At 38.8% G+C, this 25886-nt stretch overlaps 1 protein-coding gene across 1 annotated transcript in view; it reads left to right on the forward strand.

Moving 5' to 3' along the window:
* Positions 1-22023, forward strand: part of UACA (uveal autoantigen with coiled-coil domains and ankyrin repeats) — a 119846-nt gene extending 97823 nt beyond the window's left edge. The window contains exons 15-19 of the mRNA XM_081085268.1: positions 662-714; positions 2895-5633; positions 7301-7453; positions 16782-16847; positions 20331-22023. Of these exons, the coding sequence (XP_080941394.1) occupies positions 662-714; positions 2895-5633; positions 7301-7453; positions 16782-16847; positions 20331-20402 (3083 nt within the window). The 3' untranslated portion in view covers positions 20403-22023. The remainder of the gene's footprint in view (positions 1-661; positions 715-2894; positions 5634-7300; positions 7454-16781; positions 16848-20330) is intronic.
* Positions 22024-25886: the final 3863 nt, after the last annotated feature.

Below are 25886 nucleotides of genomic sequence, written 5' to 3' on the forward strand. Positions count from 1 at the left end.
AAAAATATATTTTATTGATATTTTACAGAGAGGGAGAGAGATAGAGAGTTAGAAACATCAATGAGAGAGAAACATCGATCAGCTGCCTCCTGCACACCCCCTACTGGGAATGTGCCCACAACCAAGGTACATGCCCTTGACCGGAATCGAACCTGGGACCTTTCAGTCCGCAGGCTGACGCTCTATCCACTGAGCCAAACCGGTCTCGGCAGTCAACAGTTTTATATATATATATCATTGATTTCAGAAAGGAAGGGAGAGGGAGAGAGATATAGAAACATCAGTGATGAGAAAGAATCATTGATTGGCTACCTCCTGCATGCCCCCACACTAGGCATCAAGCCTGTAACCCTGGCATGTGCCCTAACCGGAAATCGAACTGGAACCTCCTGGTTCATAGGATGACAATCAACCACTGAGCCACACTGGTGGGGCACAGTGTTATATGGTTCTAAAAGGGAACTTACTATCTATTCAGAAGAATATGGATACTTCCCTGTGTACAAGGTAAAATATGAATATTTTAGAACAAGGATAATTTTATACTGTAACTCATACTTCTCTTTTGTTTGAAAAATAGAGGAGAGATACCACCAAATTAATACTTAGCCTACTTTGGTATGGATAATGAAGTTCATATCATTTATTTGTATTTATTTAGGAAAAGAAGATATGCTTCTTAAACAAGGTCAAATGTACATGACAGACTCACAGGTAATACTATTTTTTTAATTAAAAAATTTATTAAAATATTTCAGCCTTTTATAAAAGAGAACAACTTGTATATTTACCAAGAATATATGCATTGGCTATGGTTTTCATCGTAAAAAAAGTAAGTTGGTCTTGCATTCTTAATTTTAATAAAAGTAGATATTGCTGTTTCTGGTGCCCCCTAGCGTGTTTTTGATGACAGTGGCTTAAATGAGAGATTTGAGTTACAACTTCATGGTCTTTACAGTAAGCCTGTATTACAGCAGATGGTTAACTCTTCATATTTTTCCATAAAAAAGGGAAGACAGGTATGAATAATTAAAAAGTCATTTGTTTTGACTTTGCAATATAATTTTCCTTGCTTTCAAATATGCTATGTTTTAGAAATTCTCCTCAAAACAAATAAAGCTTCCACGAGAGAGTATTGTCTGATTTTCTTACTTGTTTACCTGTTCCTCACTTTTAGTTTGCAGTAGAAACAAGGTTTACATTCCTAGTACGTCCTATGGAATGTAGAACTGATAAATATTTGAGCTTCAAAGACCTTTTTACATGCCTTCATCTGTGGGCAGAGTGAATTAGTGTACATGATGTCTAAGATCATCTTAAGCTGGAAACTTTCTAAGATTTTAAGTTGAGAGAATGGATATTAGTCAACTGAATAGTACTGAAGTAGATTAGGTAATATTTAACCATAATAAAATAAGTATGGGAATTATGAAGCTGTGTAAATAACTTGTTGGTAAATTATAGTAGTCTCAGTCTAAAGATAATTAGTAAGTTGAATGATAATGAGAAGCAAACTGAGGTTGGGAAATTATTTCATATTGTTAATTTTCTTCTTGATCCAGGAGAAGGCAGTGTAGATTGAACTAACAATACTAAAATAGTGGAATGTACTCATAGCACATCACTTTTTATCAATGAACTAGTGGCCCGGTGCATGAAATTCATGCGTGGGGGTTTGGGGGGTGTCCCTCAGCCTGGCCTGTACCCTCTCCAATCCGGGACCCCTTGAGGGATGTCCAATGGCTGGTTTAGGATCGGGCCTAAACCGGCCGTCGGACATCCCTCTCACAATCTGGGACTGCTGGCTCCTAACTGCTTGCCTGCCTGATTGTCCCTAACCACTTCTGCCTGCCAGCCTGATCGTCCCCTGACCCCTCTCCTGCCGGCCTGATTGATACCTAACTGCTCCCCTGATTGTCTTATCGCATCCAACTGCTCTCCCTTGCCAGCCCGATTGCCACCAACTGTCCTCCCCTGCTGGCCTGGTCACCCCACGCAGCCTGCTGTTTGGTCATCCCTCACTTAACCCCCCTCCTGGCCTTGTCCTCCCAAGTAGCCTGCTGTTTGGTCATTACTGTGATGGTGTCCCGGACAATTTGCGTATTCCTCTATTATTAGTATAGATTAGTACTTGTAAAGAGTCCTTATTGTAATTGGCAGTATGGGAAAAAATACAAATAAGTTTAATCTTTCATGATTATATATTCTGTTATTTATGAACTGTTTCACTGAGTTTAATTATGTTTCTTTTTTGTCAACACTTAATAGAGGGAACAAGATGTTAATCAAATTTTATAGTAAGATTATATGCAAAGTTCTAATTTATCTCTCTATTCCAGAGAAGAAAACTTGTGGGCTTTTTGGGGGGTTGATTAACATCATTCTCTTGACCACTCTCACACTAGCTAGGTTTATTTTGGTGGTATTTTTATAATTTAAGAACCTTACATTGCAGTTAACAATGAGGGTACTCAGAAGTCAGATATTTTATTAGAAACTAATATCACTTTTCTTCAGGGGTTCTGATGGCTTCAGAATTTGAAGTTCTATGCACACAATGTGCCATAAAACATAGCAGTAATAAATGTGTTTTGTCTGAGTTGATATTCATGTGTGGGGTAGGTATTGTGAATGGGAAAAGAGAAAATAGTCTCCAGAGGCCACAACTGTTTTCTTTCTTCTGCTAGAAGTACACTTATGTGAATAGACTTTCAAAATGTCACTGTGTAAGTGTGTATTTGGAAATCATACCCAGAACTGTTTTCTTCACAAATCAGTCCTATATTTTTCCAAAATACTAGTCTGAAACCCTTTGACTGCTGATGATGTGGGTACTTTATAAGTATCTTCTTTAGGCTTTTGTGATTGATATCTTTTTGTTTTCCTTTTTTCAGTGTACTTCCACAGGTGTGCCAGCTCATATGCAAAGCAGATCTATGTTACGACCACTGGAGCTGTCCTTACCAAATCAAACTTCATATTCTGAAAACGAAATTTTAAAGAAAGAGTTAGAAACAATGAGAACTTTCTGTGAATCAGCAAAACAGGACCGACTCAAGCTCCAAAATGAACTGGCTCACAAGGTGGCTGAGTGCAAAGCATTAGCATTAGAATGTGAAAGGGTCAAGGAGGACTCAGATGAACAGATAAAGCAATTAGAAGATGCATTAAAAGATGTGCAGAAGAGAATGTATGAGTCAGAAGGGAAAGTTAAACAAATGCAGACTCATTTTCTTGCCCTTAAAGAGCATCTTACAAGTGAAGCAGCTTCAGGGAATCACAGACTAATGGAGGAACTGAAGGATCAGTTGAAAGACATGAAAGCAAAGTATGAAGGCGCTTCAGCAGAAGTGGGAAAATTAAGAAACCAAATCAAACAAAATGAGATGTTAGTAGAAGAGTTTAAGCGGGATGAAGGCAAGCTGGTAGAAGAAAATAAGCGACTGCAGAAGGAATTCAGTATGTGTGAAATGGAGCGAGAGAAGAAAGGGAGAAGGGTCACAGAGATGGAAGGCCAGTTAAAAGAATTGTTAGCAAAGTTGGCCCTTTCCATTCCAAAAGAAAAATTTGAAAACATGAAGAGCTTATTATCGAATGAAGTAAATGAGAAGGCAAAAAAATTAGTTGATATGGAAAGAGAATATGAAAAATCTCTTAGTGAAATTAAACAGTTAAAGCGAGAGCTTGAGAATTTTAAGGCTAAGATTTCTCAGCATGTCAAACCAGAGGAACATGAGCAGCTCAAGAGCAGATTAGAACAAAAGTCAGGAGAACTTGGGAAGAAGGTCACTGAGTTAATATCCAAAAATCAGACCTTACAAAAGGAAATCGAAAAGGCTAATCTGGATAATAAGCTCCTCAACCAGCAAGTACATAACTTAACAATTGAAATGAAAAATCATTACATTCCTTTAAAAGTAAGTGAAGAAATGAAAAAGTCACATGATGTAATTATTGGTGATTTGAATAAAAAGCTTTTAGATGTAACAGAAAAATACACAGAAAAGAAGTTGGAAATGGAGAAATTGCTGATGGAAAATGACAATTTAAATAAAAATGTTAACCGCCTGGAAACTGTGTTCATACCTCCTGAGAAACATGAAAAAGAGATGATGCTGCTGAAGTCCAATATAGTTGAACTTAAAAAACAGCTCTCTGAACTTAATAAGAAATGTGGTGAAGACCAAGAGAAAGTATATTCACTCATGTCTGAAAACACCAACTTGAAAAAGACTATGAGTAATCAGTATGTACCAGTTAAAACCCACGAAGAGATTAAAACTGCACTAAGTAGTACATTAGATAAAACTAACAGAGAATTGTTAGATGTGAAGAAAAAATTTGAACATGTAAATAAAGAACTTGTGAAAATAAAAGATGAGAATGAAATATTAAGAAGAAACCTGGAAAATACTCAGAACCAAATGAAAGCTGAGTACATCAGCCTAAGAGAGCACGAGGAGAAGGTGAGTGCTGTCATTAAGAGCATGAGAAATGCACAGGAGAATAGTGCAGAAATGCTGGCCAACTACAAGAAAGGCCAAGAAGAGATTGTGACACTGCATGCTGAAATTGAAGCCCAGAAAAAGGAACTTGACACGATACAAGAATGCATTAAAGTAAAATATGCTCCAATTGCCAGCTTTGAAGAGTGTGAGAAAAAATTTAAGACAATAGAGAAAGAACTAAAAGAACAGTTATCAGAGCAGACACAAAAGTATAATGTCAGGGACGAAGAGACCAAGAAGTGCAAACAAGAGAATGACAAGTTAAAGGAGGAGATTTTCACTCTTCAGAAGGATTTAAGGGACAAGAATGTTCTCATAGAGAATTCTCATGAAATGGAAAGAGCATTAAACAGAAAAACAGAAGAGCTGAACAGACAGTTAAAAGACCTGTTACAGAAATACACGGAGGTAAAGAATGAGAAGGAGAAGCTAGTAGAAGAAAATGCCAAACAGACTTCTGACATCCTTACAGCACAGACACTTTTGCAAAAGCAGTATGTCCCATCGGAACAGGCAGAGGCCCTGGAAAAATCTCTTAATGGCACAATTGATACTCTAAGGGAAGAACTGAAGAATAAGCAAAGGTGTTATGAGGAGGAGCAGCAGACAGTGACCAAGCTGCATCAGTTGCTGGAAAACCAAAAGAACTCTTCTGTGTCCCTGGCAAAGCATTTGCAAATGAAGGAAGCATTTGAGAAAGAAGTTGGAATTATAAAAGCTACCTTGCGAGCCAAGGAAGAAGAAAACCGAAACAAAACTGAAGAAATCTCCAAACTTCAGTCAGAGGTTCAGAATAGTAAACAAGCATTAAAAAAATTAGAGACAAGAGAGGTAGTTGATATGTCTAAATATAAAGCAACAAAAAGTGATTTGGAGACACAGATTTCCAACTTAAATGAAAAGTTGGCCAATCTGAATAAAAAGTATGAAGAAGTATGTGAGGAGGTTTTGCATGCCAAAAAGAAGGGACTGTCTGCAAAAGGTGATAAAGAATTACTACATTTTAGCATTGAGCAAGAAATCAAGGATCAGCAGGAGCGATGCGATAAGTCCTTATCAACAATCACAGAGTTGCAGACAAGAATACAGGAATCTGCTAAGCAAATTGAAGCAAAAGATAATAAGGTAGGCCCTGAGTCATCTTCGTGGCTTTGCATTGGAAACCCCAGAGCAGAACAGAGCAGTATTTTAGCATCCTACGGACAGGTTTACAAAAGCATAGTGGCCATTAAATGCTACCTTTCTGTTTGACTACTGATGAGCGAAAAATTTCAGAATTGGAAAAAAAAAATAGTATAGTCACACAAAAATGAAAAGCATTTTGTTTCCTCAGCTGGTACAGCCAAGAATTGAGGAAATATGGGGAGATTCAAGGTTCATGTATCCCATAATGAATCCAGTGGGTTTGGAATACTTGAAGAATGCTGAAGAGGGGAGGGAAAAGCTATGTTGCTGGCCTGCAAGAAACCAAGGATGGTAGGGAACACCCCAGACTTAATTGTGGCACTCACCCATATCAGCACGCCAAACTCTCCAGTTGGCTGCACATTCTGTCCCCATATCTTTCTACAGACTGGTTACCTTGCCCAGAATGTGCTGCCCTCCTTTGTACTGAGTCAAATTCTGTTCATTTCTTAACCCTCATGTCAGGGCTTGTCCTCTTTCCCAAATCCTTCCCTGTCCAATCTAGTCCACAGTAAACTCTTCCTCTTCAAAAATACATGTTTTGTTTTGGCTTTGCCATCCTCTTAAAACATATATGTTACAATGTCAGAATTATGTGGTTGATCTTGCCAACCAGTTTTTAGGAGAAAAACTGAAATTTACCTTTTCTTATCATTCATTCTCATGTTATAATTTGCATGATAGGTGCTCAACAATATTTGCAGAACTGAGAGTTGCATGAAGTGTTTACTATGAAGATGAGAAATCAGGGACACTGAGTGCAGTTTTATCAGCTCAACAAATAATTGTTAAATGCCTTCTGCATGCCAGGTGCTATGCTCAGTGCTGGGGACACAGCAATGAGTGAAAGTAGACACAGCCCCAGCCCTCCTCAGTGTAGAGGTGTAGGTACTGACACCTCTGCTCAGATGATCCAGACTTTAAATGGTTAATGGAAGGTAGTTGTATATATAATTATATATCATTATAATAGCAAGTTATTAATATCTAGTTATAATTGTTGCCATTAATTGAGCATGTACTGTGTAACAGGCATATCTTTATGATAGCATTTGATTTTTTTAATTATGAAAAATTTTCCCTCTTTCACTGTTAATGAAATTAAGGTTTAGAAAAAGAAAGGAAATGAGCCAAGCTCACACAGCTCATAAACATCAGATCTAATTTAAAGGCTTAAAGCCTGTGCTCTTCCCACTGTTCTAAATAGCCTCCCTATTTTTCCCTCTTTAAGACAAAGGAGTCTAAAATCATATGTTCTTGAAAGGAACAGGACACGTAAGTTAATGTTAGATATACATGAGCCACTATTTTTGTTTTTTTAACTTTTTAACTTTGTTGGAAAGAATCTCCTCTACCTTTCTATATTTCATATGACCTGGAATATAGTCTATCTAACTTTATAGGTACTTGTGTGTTATCTAAAAATAAGACTGGGGTTACACTCAAATCTTAGGATATACCCATATTCATTCTTAATTTTGTAATGCTTTTGTAAGGAATTCCTGAGAGAAATATAATTGTAAATAATATTGTATATACTGTGTAAAAATGTTCATTGTAAATGAGTAATACATGTTTTTCCCACAACTTCTTTCTTTTTTTATAAGATAACTGAGCTGCTTAATGATGTAGAAAGACTAAAACAGGCACTGAATGGCCTTTCACAGCTCACCTATACGAGTGGGAGTCCCAGCAAGAGACAGAGCCAGCTGATCGACACTCTGCAGCACCAAGTGCGGTCCCTGCAGCAGCAGCTGACTGTAAGTACCCCAGGCCCGCAGGGCTTCATGCTGCTGTATGTAGGGTCACGTTAGCTTGTCTGTTTATAAAAGCTTCTTTAGAAATCAGATTGATTTGTGGCTGTGTTCAGACCAAGAAGGTAATCTTTTTTGCTAAAACTTACTTTCACTAGTGGTATAATATACCTTATTTAGTGCCTACAACATGCCAGGCACTATATTACATATTTTACATACTTTAAACTTTATCTTCATCAAAATCTTTAAAGTTTTATTCCCCCATTTAACATCCTTATTAAGGAAACAAAGATGAAAATACTCAGTGTCTGGGGTCATACAGCTAGGCTTTAATCCTGAGATTCGCTGATTCCAAATCTGGTAACTGCAGCACACTCTCTAAAGTAATGGTCCACTAAATTAAATGGAGTTTTTAAATAATCTTCTCTTTATGAGTAAAGATAGACATTCCTGTGGTTTTATGCTCTATATCATTATATATTAAAATAAAATATCTGGATATGTATATCCATATAGGTACCTATATCCTTATAAATACCTATATGGATATTTATATCTCCTTTATATATTAAAGGAAATGTCTGGATTTAAAAGCTGAAGATGGGAGCTCAGTTCTAAATCCTGCCATTTAAAAGCAAGTGATATGAGCCCTAGCTGATTTGGCTCAGTGGATAGAGTGTTGGCCTGCGGACTGAAGGGTCCTGGGTTTGATTCCAGTCAAGGGAACATGCCGGGGTTGCGGGCTTGATCCCCAATGTGGGGTGTATAAGAGGCAGCCAATCAATGATTCTCATCATTGATGTTTCTATCTATCTCTCCATCTTCCTCTCTGAAATCAATAAAAATATATTTTAAAATATAATAATAAAAGCAAGTGACATGAAACATTTCCCTTAACACTTGGCTTCTTCTTTTTTTTTATTTTTATTTTATTGCTTAAAGTATTACAAAGGGTATTACATATGTGTCCATTCCCCCCCCCCCCGCACTAGACAGTCCCCTAGCCTCCCCTATCCCCCAGTGTCTTATGTCCATTGGTTATGCTTATAGGCATGCATACAAGTCCTTTGGTTGATCTCTTACCCCCCTACCTCCTGCCCCCCAACCCTCCCCGGCCTTCCCGCTGCAGTTTGAGAATCTGTTTGAGGCAGCTCTGCCTCTGTATCTATTATTGTTCAAAAGTTTATAATGGTCTCGATTATCCATGAATGAGTGAGATCATGTGGTACATTTCCTTCATTGACTGGATTACTTCACTTAGCATAATGCTCTCCAGTTCCATCCATGCTGTTGCAAATGGTAAGAGTTCCTTCCTTTTTAGAGCAGCATAGTATTCCATCGTGTAGATGTACCACAGTTTTCTAATCCATTCATCTACTGATGGGCACTTAGGCTGTTTCCAGATCTTAGCTATGGTGAATTGTGCTGCTATGAACATAGGGGTGCATATATCCTTTCTGATTGGTGTTTCTGGTTTCTTGGGATATATTCCTAGAAGTGGGACCACAGGGTAAAATGGGAGTTCCATTTTCAGTTTTTTGAGGAAACTCCATACTGTCTTCCATAGTGGCTGCACCAGTCTGCATTCCCACCAGCAGTGCACAAGTGTTCCTTTTTCTCCACATCTTCTCCAGCACTTGTCGTTTGTTGATTTGTTGATGATAGCCAGTCTGACAGGTGTGAGATGGTACCTCATTGTTGTTTTGATTTGCATCTCTCGGATGATTAGTGACTTTGAGCATGTTTTCATATGTCTCTTGGCTTTCTGAATGTCCTCTTTTGAAAGGTGTCTATTTAGGTCCTTTGCCCATTTTTTGATTGGATTGTTTATCTTCCTTTTGTTAAGTTGTATGAGTTCCCTATAAATTTTGGAGATTAGGACCTTATCAGGTATGACATTGGCAAATATATTTTCCCACACAGTGGGTTTTCTCGTTGTTTTGTTGATGGTTTCTTTTGCTGTGCAGAAGCTTTTTATTTTGATGTAGTCCCATTTGTTCATTTTCTCTTTAGTTTCAAGTGCCCTAGGAGCTGTATCAGTGAAGAAATTGCTTCGGCATATGTCTGAGATTTTGTTGCCTTTGGATTCTTCTAGAATTTTTATGGTTTCCTGTCGTACATTTAAGTCCTTTATCCATTTTGAGTTTATTTTTGTGTATGGTGTAAGTTGGTGGTCTAGTTTCATTTTCTTGCATATATCCGTCCAATTTTCCCAACACCATTTATTGAAGAGACTATCTTGGCTCCATTGTATGTTCTTGCCTCCTTTGTCAAATATTAATTGAGCATATTGGTTCGGGCCGATTTCTGGGCTCTCTATTCTATTCCATTGATCTATATGCCTATTCTTGTGCCAGTACCAGGAAGTTTTGAGAACAGTGGCTTTGTAATACAACTTGATATCTGGTATTGAGATCCCACCTACTTTGTTCTTTTTCAGGATTGCTGCAGCTATTCGGGGTCTTTTTTTATTCCAGATGAATTTTTGGAGAGTTCGTTCTAGATCTATGAAGTATGCCGTTGGTATTTTAATGGGAAGTGCGTTGAATTTATAGATTGCTTTGGGTAGTATGGACATTTTAATTATGTTGATTCTACCAATCCATGAAAACGGTATGTTCTTCCATCTGTTTATGTCTTCCTCTATATCTTTTTTCAACGTTCTATAGTTTTCTGAGTAGAGGTCTTTTACCTCTTTAGTTAAGTTGATTCCTAGGTAGCTTAATTTTTTTGGTGCGATGGTAAACGGGGTTGTTTTTATAATCTCTCTTTCTGAAAGTTCACTACTGGTGTATAGAAATGCCTCAGATTTCTTGGGGTTAATTTTGAATCCTGCTACATTGCCAAATTCATGTATTAAGTCTAGTAGCTTTTTGATGGAGTCTCTAGGGTTTTGTTTGTATAATATCATGTCGTCTGCAAATAAGGACAGTTTTACTTCCTCTTTTCCAATTTGGATGCCTTTTATTTCTTCTTCTTGCCTAATTGCAATGGCTAATACTTCCAGTACTATGTTGAACAGGAGTGGTGAGAGGGGGCATCCCTGTCTTGTTCCTGTTCTTAGGGAAAATGGTGTTAGTTTTTGTCCATTGAGTATGATGTTGGCTGTGGGCCTGTCATATATGGCTTTTATTATGTTGAGGTATGATCCTTCTACTCCCGCCTTACTGAGAGTTTTTATCAAAAATGGGTGTTGAATTTTGCCAAATGCTTTTTCTGCATCAATTGATATGACCATGTGGTTTTTTTCTTTCAATTTGTTTATGTGATGTATCACGTTTATCGATTTGTGGATATTGTACCATCCTTGCATCCCTGGGATAAATCCTACTTGGTCATGGTGTATGATCTTTCTGATGTACTGCTGGATCCAATTTGGTAAGATTTTGTTGAGGATTTTGGCATCTATGTTCATGAGGGATATTGGCCTGTAATTCTCTTTCATTGTGTTGTCTTTACCTGCTTTTGGTATTAGGGTGATGCTGGCTTCATAGAATGAGCTTGGAAGTGTTCCTTCCTCTTGAATTTTTTGTAGTAGTCTGAGGAGGATAGGTTTTGGTTCTTCCTTGAATGTTTGGTAAAACTCCCCTGTGAAGCCGTCTGGTCCTGGGATTTTGTTTGCTGGAAGCTTTTTGATGACTGCTTCAATTTCTTCCATAGTTATTGGCCTGTTGAGATTTTTAGATTCTTCCTGATTGAGTTTTGGAATGTTGTATTTTTCTAGGAATTTGTCCATTTCCTCCAGGTTGTCTAGTTTGTTGGAGTAGAGCTGTCCATAGTATTTTTTAACAGTCATTTGTATTTCTGTGGGGTCTGTTGTTATTTCGCCTCTATCGTTTCTGATTTTGTGTATTTGGGTCCTCTCTCTTTGCTTCTTGGTGAGTCTGGCTAGAGGTTTGTCAATCTTGTTTATCCTTTCAAAGAACCAGCTCTTGGTTTCATTGATTTTCTGTATTGTTTTTTTGGTCTCTATGTCATTTATTTCTGCTCTAATCTTTATTATCTCCTTCCTTCTGCTCACTCTGGGGTTTTCTTGTTGCTCTCTTTCTAATTCTTTGAGTTGTAGAGTTAGCTAATTTACTACCATTTTTTCTTGTTTTTTGAGATAGGCCTGTAGAGCTATAAACTTTCCTCTCAGGACTGCTTTCATTGTGTCCCATAGGTTTTGGATTGTTGTGTTTTCATTGTCATTAGTTTCCAGGATGTTTTTAATTTCTTCTTTGATCTCATTGGTAACCCAATCAATATTTAATAGCATGCTATTCAGCTTCCAGGTGTTTGAGTATTTTGGGTTATTTTTATTGTAGTTTATTTCTAATATTATGCCATCATGGTCTGCGAAGATGCTTTTTATGATTTCAATCTTCTTGAATTTGTGGATACTTTGCTTGTGACCCAATATATGGTCTATTTTTGAATATGTCTTATGAGCATTTGAGTAGAATGTATATTCCCTGGCTTTGGGTGAAGTGTTCTGAAGATGTCTATTAAGTCCATCTGATCTAGTGAGTCATTTAGGATTGCTGTATCTTTGCTGATTGTTTGTCTAGAGGGCTTATCCAGTGCTGTCAGTGGTGTATTAAAGTCCCCTACTATGATTGTATTGTTGTCGATCTCTCCTTTGATATCTTCCAGGAGTTTTTTTATGAATTTGGGTGCTCCTGCATTGGGTGCATATATGTTTACGAGGGTTATATCTTCTTGTTGTATTGATCCCTTTAGTATTATGAAGTGGCCTTCCTTATCTCTTGTTATGGCCTTCACTTTGAGGTCTATTTTGTCCGATATAAGTATTGCTACCCCAGCTTTCTTTTCCTTTCCATTTGCCTGAAAGATATCTTTCCATCCTTTCACTTTCAGTCTGTGTGAGTCCCTTCTAATGAGGTGGGTTTTTTGTAGACAGCAGATGTATGGGTCATGTTTTTTTATCCATTCAGCCACTCGATGTCTTTTGGTTGGAGCATTTAGTCCGTTTACGTTTAAAGTTATTATTGAAAGGTACTTGTTTGTAGCCATTTCTTTTTGTGTGTGTCTGTTTTCTTTCTGAGCTTTTTATTTCTTCTTTTTATACCAGTCCCTTTAGCATTCCTTGCATTGCTGGCTTGGTGGTGATAAACTCCCTTAGCCTTTTTTTGTCTGTGAAGCTTCTTATTTCCCCTTCAAGTTTGAATGATAGCCTTGCTGGATAGAGTATTCTTGGATTCAGTCCTTTGCTTTGCATCACTTTGTAAATTTCCGTCCATTCTTTTCTGGCCTGATGTGTTTCTGTTGAGAAATCATTTGATAATCTAATGGGAGATCCCTTGTATGTAACTTTCCGTCTCTCTCTTGCAGCCTGTAAGATTCTCTCTTTGTCCTGAACATTTGCCATGGTAATTATGATGTGTCTTGGTGTGGGTCTTTTCGGGTTCACCTTGTTTGGACTCTCTGGGCTTGTGTGACTTTTTTCTTTCCCACCTCAGGGATGTTTTCTGATATTATTTCTTCGAATAGGTTTTCTAATCCTTGTTCATCTTTCTGTTGTTCTGGCACCCCTATTATTCGTATGTTGTTTCGTTTCCTGTTCTCCCTAAGCTCCCTTAGGCTCTTCTCCTGTCTTTTAATTTTTTTCTCCAATTGCAGTACATTTTGGGTGTGTTTTGCTTCCTTGTCTTCTAATTCACTAATTCGGTCCTCTGCTTCTCCTAGTCTACTGTTGATACTTTCAATGGTGTTTTTCATTGCAGCTATATCACTCTTCATTTCTTCTTGGGTCTTACTTAAGTTGTTGATTTTTTCATCTGTTTCTTCTAGCTTCTTCCATATGTTATTGATTTTTTCATCTGTTTCTTCTTGCTTCTTGCAGAGGTTGTCGATTTTTTCCTCCATCCAGTTTATGCACCCTAGGACCCTTATTCTGAATTCTTTTTCTGTCATGTTGCATGCCTCTGTATTACTTAGCTGCTTTTCTGGAGAGTCCTCCTTCTCTTTCCTTTGGGGGTTTCTTTGTCTACCCATGTTTGATCTCACTGACATATCTAGACGTTGAGTCGTTCAGTGGCTGCTCCCTGGGTGGCAGTGACTCCTTGGTCTGTGGTTGCTTTTCGGGTGGTTGCGGTAGCAGCTGCTCTTCAGTTGGCAGCAGCTCCTCTGGTGGGTGCTGTTCACAGCTGTGGTGGCTCTTCTGGCTGGTGGGGCGAGGTTTCACATACAGCTGCTGTTCCTCAGCAGAGGGTGTGGTGCTCAGGAGGCGGCTGTTGCTTGGATCTGCTGTGTTGATTTAAAGGCACAAAATACAACACAACAAGGCACCACGTACCAGGCACTAAACACAAATATATTCACGATATTAATAACCCCAAATAAAGGTGACCACCCAAATTAAGAGAATTAGGGGATAAGGAAGAAGGAAGATAAAAGAGAAAAAAGAAAAGAAAAGTAGGGACCAAAAAAAGGAGTGCAAAAATGAAATTGGGAAAAAGGAGGGGGGAAAATAAAAGCGAGAAAAGAAAAAAAAGAGCGAAAAGAGAGAATGAAGTGGAAGAGGGGAAGAGACTGTTTATATGAGAATACTCCTATAGAACCGCCACTAATCCCAACAAATTCCAGCAACAGCTCCCTGGAGATGGATGCAAACTAGAAACAACCAATAATATAATGATGAAAATAGAATGGAGAACACTAATCCCAAAATAAAATAAAGAGAAAATAAAATGGCACTTTAAAAAATGGTAAAATGGTAGCAGTAATAATACTGGTTAAAAATAAGAAGGTAGAAATTAAAAGGGTAAAATCAGGTGATGGAAAAAGAAGAAGAAAGAAAGAAAAGAAAAAAGAAAAAAAAAGAAAAATAAAGGGAAAAAATTGGTTTCTTAGTTAAAAGGTGAAAAAAGAAAAAAAAAAATTGCAGTAGTGAAGGTCCTTCGGTTCTTCTATTCTTCAGTCTGGCTCGCCTTTAGTCCTGCCAGGTATTCAGGAAAGTGTTGAGTTTCCCTGCGATACACTGTTCCTCTGTGTTATAACCCACAGTCCTTATTTTAAAGCAGGCCGTATTTGTTTCCCAGACTGCCTTATTTTGTGTTTAGCAAAGAGTCAGTTTGTGGGTCAGCCTCTGGGTGGCAGTGTTCTGGGGTTGGCCTCTGAGGCTATACGGCATCTCTATTGCACTTAAAAGTGATTTGGAGAGGTCAACTATCCAGAGCTGGTTCCTTAATAGTTACCCACTTTGTGTTGTTGCTGGGATTGAAAATCCCTCTATAGGCCAGACCCTGTTAACTCCCAGGGACTGATCAGATTATTTTAATCCTTCATCTTGATCAGGGTGGAATCTGGGTGTGGCTGTGCTCCTTGCCTGGGAGCTGGGGGGAGGAGTCTCACTCTCCGGAGAGAATGGCTGCCCCAGTCCTGGGCTCAGGGGTGTCTCAGCACTCAGTTCGCTGCCACCTCTCCCAGCCCCCCTTCTCTCCTCAGTCTCTCCCCAGATTCCACTCCTCCGTACCCTCTCCCTCTCTTCAGCACAGGTGAGTGTCTATATCCGAAATGTCCCATGAACAGGATTCAGTGAGAACAAACAAACAAACGCCGGCCGCGGAGACGGGGAAGGCTTGGTTCCTGTAAGCTCTTCTCTTACCGGCACTGCATGATCTGGTCAGCTCTTCAGGCTGCCCCCTTTAGGCTCAGTCCTCCGTGATCACAGAACCCAGCTCTCAAATCCCCCGGTGGCGCCAGGAATCCCGCGGATCTCCTTTCCCCAGTCAGGGGCTGTGCCTGTCCCAAGGGACGCGGCTGTCTGCCACGCGGTCTCCCTCCGACCCTCTGGGCTCAGAGGTCTGGCAAACTTTCCTGCCCAAATCCCTGGTTTTTTTTACCTTTCCAGGGGAGTTCTGCCCTTCCCGGCTGCAAACCATCTCACCAGCTGAGCAATTTCACCAATTCAGGGTGGGTGTTATTAGTTTCAGCTGCTCACTCCATTTGCTCCGGGACACGACCTGGGACGCGTCTGCCTATATTGCCGCCATCCTGGCTCTTTTCTCCAGTCAACACTTGGCTTCTTCATCCATAATTGGATAATTAAAAACTGATTACTTGTTTGTTTGCTTTTTAATTGAACGAGCTAATATAATATGCATGGAAATGCTAAGTAAAACATAGCATAATCAAATGTGAATTGTTGCTAATATTTTCCTATTCTATAGGTATTTGTTATGAATTGTTTTTGAATAGAAGAAAGTTGTGTGTTTTTTTTAAGTTTCCATTTTTATAACACCATTGGCCTATAGCAGTTTGTCAGAATTGCTTATTTGGATCTTATCACAGGGATATGGTAGTCTCTTGAGTAATTGGAAGTATTTATTATTAACTAGAAGCCCAGCGTGCGAAATCACGCAGCCCTGCCCACCTGTGCTGGTCTTTGGTCGTTACAGCGTTAGGGCCACAGGCCTTTTATAATATAGATTATGTTCATTACACCATGCTAAACTCTGCCAGGGACAAAGAAAGCATACAGTTCTTGTCCCGAGGAGTTATGGGTAGTTATGAGGCAAAATATAGATCCAACAAAAGTAAAATAACATGGCAAAAATACCAAATATAGACTTGTGAATACAGTCCAGATTCTAAGTGATAATTAAATCCCAGGAAGGAAAGATTACTGGTATGGTAGGAGCTAATTTAAAAAAGGAAAGGACTAACTGGCCTGAACTTGTAAGGTAGGTGGTGTTTGAGAGGAAAACACAATCTTCCAGGCAAAGGCAATAGTGTGAAGCAGCCATGGAGGTGGAATGCAAGGGGCATGCCCCAGGCAGTGCAAGGCCCATCAGCCTGGCTAGTACCAGGAGCTATCTTTACAGCCAAATCGTGGAGACTGTTGAAAACCAAACTGATGAATTTGGATTCTCTCTTGTATGTACTGAGGTGACACCCAAGATTTTTAAGCCAAAAGGATATGAGGAAAGAGCTGTCTCTACCTTCAAAGCTTGATAGGGAGTCAGATTTAGAGATGGGGACAAGATGAGAAGCTTTTGTAGTCATCTAAAGTATAAGTTGATAAGTGTCTGGATTATTTTGTGACATTAGTTGTCACCTAAGAAAATCATTCCATGTGACCTAGGATAAGTAGAATTGCTTTCACTATCAATATTTCACACATTCATGAGAAAAGTTCATACTATTGTTATGCTGTGAAATTTGCATGTGGTCGGTCCAAGGTGGTTTGTTACAAAAAGCATCAGGAGCATTTTAACAATACTGATGTTTTGTAGCCTCAAGCCCAAAGACAGCAGTATCATGAGCCTCATGTGTTTGAAAACAGGAATGCTGACATTCTGCTCTGCCCTTCTTCCTACATTTCTAGGATGCCCACAGACAGCACCAAGAAGTAATTGCAATTTATCGGACACACCTTCTTAGTGCTGCACAGGTAAAGAACTGTTTCTCCTTTGGAAAGGATATTATTTTTGAGAAAATAAATTTTTCATGTTCAAATAAGTTTATGTGAAAATCATGTTTAAAGTAATTGAACCCCATATGCTTATTTAAAAACAATTGTGTTTCTTTTAATCATGGCTTGCATATCTCCCAGAGAAATTTACAAAGCTATATGGCAACACACCATCTTAAACTTAATGTTATCTCCATCTGCTTGTCACTCATTTTATAGACAGTTTGGCAACATATGATTGCAGCACACATTGATGCTACTGCTAGCTGAGATGATGCCTTGACAGCCACACATGGCTGTCACCGAAAAAGGAGAGTGGAAAAGATGTCATTGTTTCTTGGTAGCTTAGGAGTATTTCTTTGAAATGTAAAGAACACTATAAAAGTACAAAAATGACGAGTAAGGTGTGCACAGAATTTGTAATAATTTAAGGGAAAAAGTTGGTTCTGTTAGAAGATTATCAATAATATTTATTTATTGAGCCTTAAACTCAGTCAAGTATAAGATTAAGAATTTCCTTCTTTGCCCTAACCAGTTTGGCTCAGTGGATAGAACGTGGGCCTGCGGACTGAAAGGTCCCAGATTCGATTCCGCTCAAGGGCATGTACCTTGGTTGCAGGCACATCCCCAGTAGGGGGTGTGCAGGAGGCAGCTGATGGATGTTTCTCTCTCATCGATGTTTCTAACTCTCTATTCCTCTCCCTTCCTCTCTGTAAAAAATCAATAAAATAAAATAAATAAAATAATAAAATAAAATAAATAAAATAAAATAGAATGCCCTTCTTTAGATGTGTAATGAGAAAGCTGTTGTTGGTTGTTTTTTTTTTTAAATAAATCACACCAAGAAAATGTTTAATATATGAAGGATGTTATGTTTAATGTTCTGCAGAAACCTTATGATCAGTATCTCCAAAGTTCTCAGAATAGATTTTTCAGGAAGATGTCCTAAAGGAGACAATATTAGAATAGCAAGTGAGATATAAGAGGATTGTTTACGATTTGAAGTGTGTCAGGCTGCATGGTTAAAAGAAAAAGCATAGCTTGTTGAGAGAAAACTTTAAAGAAAGGTCTTTTTTTAAAAAAGAACTAGGTAAAATAATCAAAAGGAAGAAACTATGATATCAAATTCTTAATATAAAAAAGCTGGCCTGTTCTATAAGAGATGAAACCAACGGAAAAGAATGAATCGGTATGATGAAAGAAAATATCTTGGGCTACTTTTTTTTTGAGTAGGTAAAAGATAGGCCGGGATTGGGAAGTTTATTGCAGTTATTAGAGAACACTGTTGAGGGACCATGAATGGGAAGTTTAGGAGGGGAAATAGTAGAAGAGTATAGATCTGTATTAGAGAGGGTGAGGAACTCACTCAGCTCTGATATTGGCCAACGGAGGAAGAGTGTGCTTTCCCGAATGACACTGTAAACTAACAAACTTTTCAACTTTGAATGTATGCTTCTGAAATTATTTTCTACTGACTCCTAATTAAACATAACAAAAGCAGTTGGCATTTGAAATAGTCTTGCCGTCTGGCATCATAAAGTTAACTAAGAAATTCAGTTTAGTCAACTATGGATAATGTTTGAAATTTAAACATCCTGCTGTTATAGAAACAAATTTCAGAAAGAAAATTTTTTGTATAAATAGGAAGCGTTATGCTGAAACCTATTCAAGTGCTCCAGCAAAGAAAAAGAAGGGGGAGCTGTAATAAGCCCACCACATTGACTTGCATTTATTCAACCCTCTTGCCCTCTTTTTAAGTTTAAAGTGTTTCTTTCTAAATATGAATGGCTAATGTTTGTGTATAAAGATCTCAACCTCACCAGTAATGGGGAAAATGCAAATAGCAAGAAGACACCATTTTTCACTATTGGGATTGGCAGATATTAACTGAGATGGTGGACTATAACATTGGTCTGGGTGTTGTGGGAAATGGGCATTTATACCCTGTTGGTAGGAGTGTAAATTGTTATAATCTCTATAGAAGAAAATTTTATAGTACTTAGCAAAATTAAAAATTGAGCTTGCTTTTTGACCCATCAATTTGTCTTCTAGGAATCTGCTAAGATTGGAAACACCTTTAAGTGCTCATTATTGGGGAAATGGGTAAAGAAATTATGATTCATCCACACAGTGGGATATTCTATATAATAAAAGAGAAACATGTAAATTGACCATCCCTCTGCTACGCTCACCAGCCAATCAGGAGTGAGTATGCAAATTAACCCGCCAGCTTTGTCGGGTTAATTTGCATACACAGGCGCTGGGCGGAGAGCAGAGAGGGAGAGCTTGGCAGATTGGGAGGCCATGGGACGGAGACAGAGCAGGAAGGGAAAACCAAGATCGTGGGGAGCACCAGGAATTCTGGTAATAGTAGTTTTGGTGGCAGACGGATCTCCTAGACATTAGAGCAAAGTGAGCCTGGAGCAAGTTACTGTTGTGGTGGGGAATGGAGGGAAAGCAAAGGTGAGAGACATAAGTAAAATCAGAGTGTCTAGGAAAAATTAAAGGGAAGATATCCTAAAACTTCCAGGAAATCTCCACCAATGAAGCAAAGAAAAAAAATGCCTCTATTATTCTGTGAGCAACAAACCAAACTGATTTGGGGTCTCAGACAATTCGTTCATATGATTGCAAAGTCAGACAGAAACTCCCAGATTGGAGAGGGCTCCCCTGAGGGCTCCCCTGAGGGCTCCCAGATTGGAGATGGTGCAGGTCAGGCTGAGAGACCACCACACCCCCCCAGTGCACAAATGTCGTGCACCGGGCCTCTAGTTATATAATATTTTTAAATAGTTAGGCATATAACTTAGGATAGATTTCTATGACACTAGGTGAAAAGGCAAGTTGAAAAATTATATGTATGATTTTATTTACGTAAAATGTGGGGATTTTTCATTAATTACTTCTCTCGTTTTTAAAAAAAAAACTCAACAGGAGCAAAAATAAAAATTTCCTTGTAGATTACTTTGCTCATTTATAACTCATACTGTCCCTTATTATCCGAGCTATTATAGGAGAGATGTGTGCCCATCTGTTTTCTAATAATAGATGTTAAGAGCAACTGGTGAGCGCTACGGTTTTTTAAAATATTATTATCATTATTATTATTATTATTATTATTATTATTATTTCAATCTTCACCTGAGTACATGTTTAGAGAGAAAAAGGAAGAGAGAGAAGGGGTGTAGGGGAGAGAGAAACATCAATTGGCTGCCTTTCGTAAGTGATTCCACCCAGGTATGTGCCCTTTCAGTGCACAGGATGACACTCAACTAACTGAGCCACTCTGGCTGGGCGGTGAGCACTACTTTTAAATTGAGTTTTAAAAATTCCAATGTATTTTCCAATAAATCCTTCAGGCTATAACCAAGGTAGTGAGGATTTGGCCTTTGTCTTTAGTAAGAATTATTGTGTAAATGAAGATGACATAAAATATTTCTCTTCTTTCTTCTTTGTCTCAAGGGTCACATGGATGAAGATGTGCAGGCGGCCTTACTCCAGATCATACAGATGCGGCAGGGGCTTGTGTGCTAGTAGTCGGTGCTGACCCGCCAGTGTCTGCTTCGCCAGCTGGTGCTGAACGTTCTGTTGCAATTGCATGGCCTTTCTGGGCCTTCCTGTTCTAGTATAAATGAAATAAAATGTATTTTTTTTTCCATCAGTAGGTTTTAAAAACTTAGATGAATATGTTACTGAGGTTTTTCAGTCTCAATTCAAATCTTATATTCCATATATGTTAATTTTACAGTTAGGCAAACAGCATAACACTTTGCCTTGGACTGGCCACATACTTTTAAACTGTGGAGTCCCTAATAACACATGAGCCATCTGAATGGGTTGAAGAGGGGTTAGGCTGAAAAATTGTTTAAAGGTTTCTCCCAGAGAAATTGATTTGGTCAATGGCCACTTTAAATTGATCAAAAGATCTTTCAGATCTTTGGTCTGAGCCATGAGACCCAATGCAGTGTCAAGGAATGCATTATAACTTGGCTGGCCAAGTTGTGTTTTTTATTGAAGTAACTTAATGATTGCCTTTGACTTCTTTTGGAGGTACAATTTTTTCTTCTTCTTTACACTAGTAACTTTCATGCCTTTTAAAATAATTCTTTTTCATGCTGGTTTGCAGTGCTAAATTACATTTAGATTAAGAACAGGCCAGGGTGGACTATATCAGGAATTTATAATAAAATTGCCTCATAATTTCCACAACAGTATCTTAATTTTCATTGTGATGACTTTTCTTCCTTCAATATTTAGAGAAGTATAAATGCTATGCTAGATTTTTCAGTGTCGAAAAATTTAGACTTTTTTAGTTACTTTGACATTTGCTACTATAGTAACCAAGCACTCATTATACATGCATCCTCCAAATATTTGTACTTATTTATAGGAAAATTACACTAATGAGGTTAATAATGTGAAATGCAGCTTTCTTGCAAAATTAGCATGAGAGAATTGGTTTTAGAAAACAAGTCTTTAAGATTTTAGACAAAAATGCAATAATATAGTAAACTTTAAGAATATAAATAGTGAGAAAATAATAAAATTGGACATGTTTATAGTAAATAGTCTGTTGTAGCCAACCATTTTTATTAACTACATTTCATTAGAGAGTTTATATGTTTATATGTTTTGTTATTTTTATTAATTTTATCATTGAAATTGAAAATTACTAATTTGACTGTTAGCAAATAAACTGAACAAATTATTTCCACCAACATTTTTTAAATTGCAAAATGTGCCTTAGCAATAATAATCTTTGAACATCCTCAATCAGACTTTTGATCCCATTTTTGTATAATAACAAGGACACATGACTATCAAAATAGCTTTTCCCACCAAAGAAGAAGTCCTCGTATTTCTTAGTGTAGAAACAACAGTGAAAAGTCAGAATTGGATTTATTCTTAATTCTTTAGGTAGACATACACAGTTTACATAAGCAATATAAAAAGGAATGTTCTTTTTATATTTAATATGTTCTACAGCATGGGTTCTGTTTCATGAGTATTAATGTCACTTACTGAAGCTCTGGAGTGGAGAAAGTTCTTAACTGAATAGTTACATTTTAGTGCTGTATTTTCCATACTAGGGGTGAGAAGGGAACCTTATGTATATTTTATTTTGTCTTCAGCCATCAATAAAATGTTTTCTGTGAAATAATGTTTTGAGCATCTTTTTAAGTAAACAAGTCCATTTGCTATCCTTAGAGAATTTGGTGTAGAGAGCAATGGTTTCCAAAGAACAGATGGTGATATCCATCTTCAGTTACTATGTAGAATAAAGGGAGTTTCAAGTAACCTTGAATTCATCCCATCCTCTCATTCACCTTTCAATATCAAAGGCAGAGACTGCATTTACAATACTGAAGGCTAAAGTTTTTAGATAGTAAACAAGTGGAACATAGATAATGAGTGACGCCGGCGTCTGCTGTCCTGTGTTCAGAAAGACGATGGGGGCTGAACTTCTGGCCAGGAGGAAGGATGCTGGTTGCTGTCTAAGAAGTGAGTACGCTCTAAAAGAATCACTGCAATCCTGTGGGAGTGCAGTCCTTTGTAAAAGCTTTATTACTATTCCATTGTATAGCCCTTTTTTTCCACTCCTGATTCATCAGAAAAGCTCATTCCTTTTGACAGAGGATCGGTGTTACAAAGAACTATTAACATAAAATCAAATATTCATCTAATGAACATCTTAAATTTTCATATTATAGTCACTAATCACTTGCTATACCTGTGCTGTCCTTTAACTAGTTTAACCTTTCGTATGGCTTGTTTTTTGTTTTAACCTTTTGGTCCCAACCAAACGTTATATAATTCAAGATGTTCTGTTATTCTAAATGCATGGGATTATTTCTGCTTAAAAAATCTTGCAGCTTTAGAACATGAGCACTTGTTTCCTCCAGTGTTACCAGCTGTCTGCTAACAAGGACCTAAACATGTTCTCAGACACACGCTTCTTACCTATCTGAAGAGCCCATGTCCTTGATTCACTTGTTTCAAAGTATATAGAATAGGGCAGAGTTTTAAATGAACTGTTGGTGTCCATGATGACTGCTTACACTGGTGCCTAGCATTAGCTAGCAGGAGTTACAAGCATCTTTTGATGTCTGCTTCACAGTGGAGGAAAATGACTTCTTACTGCCTCTTTATTTTCCTCATCACTGGATTCTTCAACCTTATGATCTTTTTTCCTCTTACATGGTCTGTGCATCAAAGTAATGGCACTACCTCTGGCTCTAAAATAAGGATTGAAAGAGGGTTGCCTGTGATGAGCATGCAGAGTGTGGTTGCACATGTCTGGCAGAGAAAAGGAGCCTAGGCCTTACTCTTGGCTACTAAATATTTTGAATAATTTTTCCTTTTTTCAGAAAGGAAAAAACAAATGGCACCATAAAATATATCATGTACAGACTACACCATGCACAAAATACAAAATGAAAAAAATGGGAATTCCTGCTCTTGTTTCATTCAATGTCCTTGACCAAACTGGATCTGACATTTGTTGTTGGAAATTCTTTCCCATGTTTTGGACCTTGGCTATTTGAAACAGCCTCTTCTGGGTAGATATTAATCTGCTTCTTAGCATAGCTTCTGTTTCTTATTGCACACTAGAGGCCTGGTGCACAAAATAAGTGCGGGGGGTTGGGGAGGGCGGTTCCTCAGCCCGGCCTGCACCTTCTCACAATGTGGGACCCCTTGGGGGATATCCAACTGCTGGTTTAAGCCCAATCCCAACCCCTATGGGATTAGACCTAAACCAGAAGTCAGACTTCCCTCTCGCAATCTGGGACTGCTGACTCCTAACTGCTTGCCTGCCTGCCTGATCACCCCTAACTACCTCTGCCTGCCTGATGCCCCTAACCACTTGTCCGCCTGCCTGATTGCCCCTGCCACCTCTGCCTTGGCCCCTGCTGCTGCGGCTTCATCTGGAAGGACATCCGGAAGGTCATTCGCTGTCTGGTCTAATTAGCATATTATGCTTTTATTATTATAGACTAGAGGCTCAGTGCATGAAAATTCATGCACTGGAGGAGGGGTCCCTCAGCCCGGCCTGGCTCCTCTCACAGTCTGGGAGCCCTCAGGGGTGGGAGGTGACCTGGCAATCAGGGGAAGGCAACGCCTCATCACACCTCTGCTGCTGCCACTGCTGGCAGTGCAAGCCTCAGGCGGTTGGGCGGTTGGGGAGGGCAGTGAGGGGGCTGAGGGGACTGGGAGACTCTGGAGGCAGGCGCGGGGAGCTGAGGAGACTGGACGCTGCCATTTTGGAGGGCATGACAGTCAATTAGCATATTTCCCTCATTGGCTGTGGGCGCCACCATGTTTTGTGACTGCGTGAGGGTCAATTAGCATACTCCCCCTTTATTAGATAGGATAGGGGCTTTTGGCTGACAGACATGAATGCAGAGGTTTAAAAAAGATGAAGCTGCAGCAGAGATGGCATTCCAGTGAGACTCCCTGGGCAGTGAGAACATTGGCATTTAGCATAATTGGGCATGTGGCATCTCATGCACTAGAGGGCATTTTCATTATTTATGCTTGCATGAACAAACATTAGTGATGAATGAATTCAACCAAAGGGAGAAGGTTACAAAAGTGTCATATTTACTAAATGGAAAAAAAACCCAATTTTGTGTGTGTGTATGTGTGTACATATATATATTCCATTCAGTGAAATAGACGAGAATCAATAAAAATATGTCCCTGATAATTGATATTTAGAATCAAATTGTACTTAATGGGCCCGATTTTTATTTTATATTTTAAACAGGTTTGCAATTTTTTTTTTTTTTTGAGATAGCAGTCCTGGGAATATCCTGAATTCAGGAAAGAGTTTAGAGAGGTTATTGCCTTCTTAATAATTTAGAGCTTCTATTACTCTGCCAAGTCAGAAGATTAACATTTAATAGAAAAAAATTACATATCTATAATTCAGTCACAGCTATTAGATCAGATGGATTTCACATTGAGTAAAAAAGATGTTGAGCATTTAAGGACCATTAAACTACAGGACTCTTTTATTGGGTTTTAAGGCCTCCGAGCCTGGGTCCTGCTGCAAGGAGTATTTATTTTATATATATAGGATGCATTAAGGGTGGGGAAAGGGCATGCATTTTAAAAGAAAATAGGCCATGAAAAAGTGTCATTTTCCACATTGTGAACAGCTACCATATAGGTTCAGCCTTATTTTATAATAATTAGTTTTATGCATCATTAAGTTGCTTTCTTACAAGCTAGCAGAATATGGTGAAGGCTGCTTTAAAAGTGGTACCTGCAGGGAATCCAAGTAACCTGGAACCCTCTGTTGATATTTCATTCCGAGAAACCACATTTCTAATAGTTCCCAGATCACTCTACCTTGTAAAGAATTCGAGTTTGAAAATGCCTTCTCCAGTGGTCCTTAAAGACCATGGAGGAGGGTACCTAAGGAGGAGGTGTTACTTCTAATAAGTGTCTGCTTTTCTCTAGTGATACCCAAATGATAAGGACGGACTAAAATTCCACACTGAGGACAACCACTCACTGGTGGGGAGAACATCTGTGCCATTCTGTTTAATAAGCGCTAGTAACACACTTTTCATAGTTGTAGTTAAAACATGACAAGCAATAACTTTCCTTATTATTTACCCACTAGAGGCCCAGTGCATGAAAATTCGTGCACTTAGGAGGTCCCTCAGCCCGGCCTGTGCCCTCTCGCAGTCCAGGACCCCTCGGGGGAGGTCCCCCTGTTGGCTTAGGCCTGCTCCAGGCCTAAGCTGACAGTCTGACATCCCTCTGGCAGCCTGGGAGCCCTAGAGGGATGTCCGACTATCAGCTTAAGCCACAGTCAGACATCATTAGTGCTGCTGAGGAGGCAGGAGAGGTGTCCGCCACAGCCGCCACATTCGCAGCCATTATCCCAGCTTGTGGTTGAGCAGAGCTCCCCCTGTGGGAGTGCACTGACTACCAGGGGACAGCTCCTGCATTGAGTGTCTGCCCCTGGTGGTCAATCGTGTCATAGCGACTAGTCGTTCCCTGTAG

The sequence above is a fragment of the Myotis nattereri genome (assembly GCF_964212035.1).
Source record: "Myotis nattereri genome assembly, chromosome: 1".
NCBI classification, from domain to species: domain Eukaryota; kingdom Metazoa; phylum Chordata; class Mammalia; order Chiroptera; family Vespertilionidae; genus Myotis; species Myotis nattereri.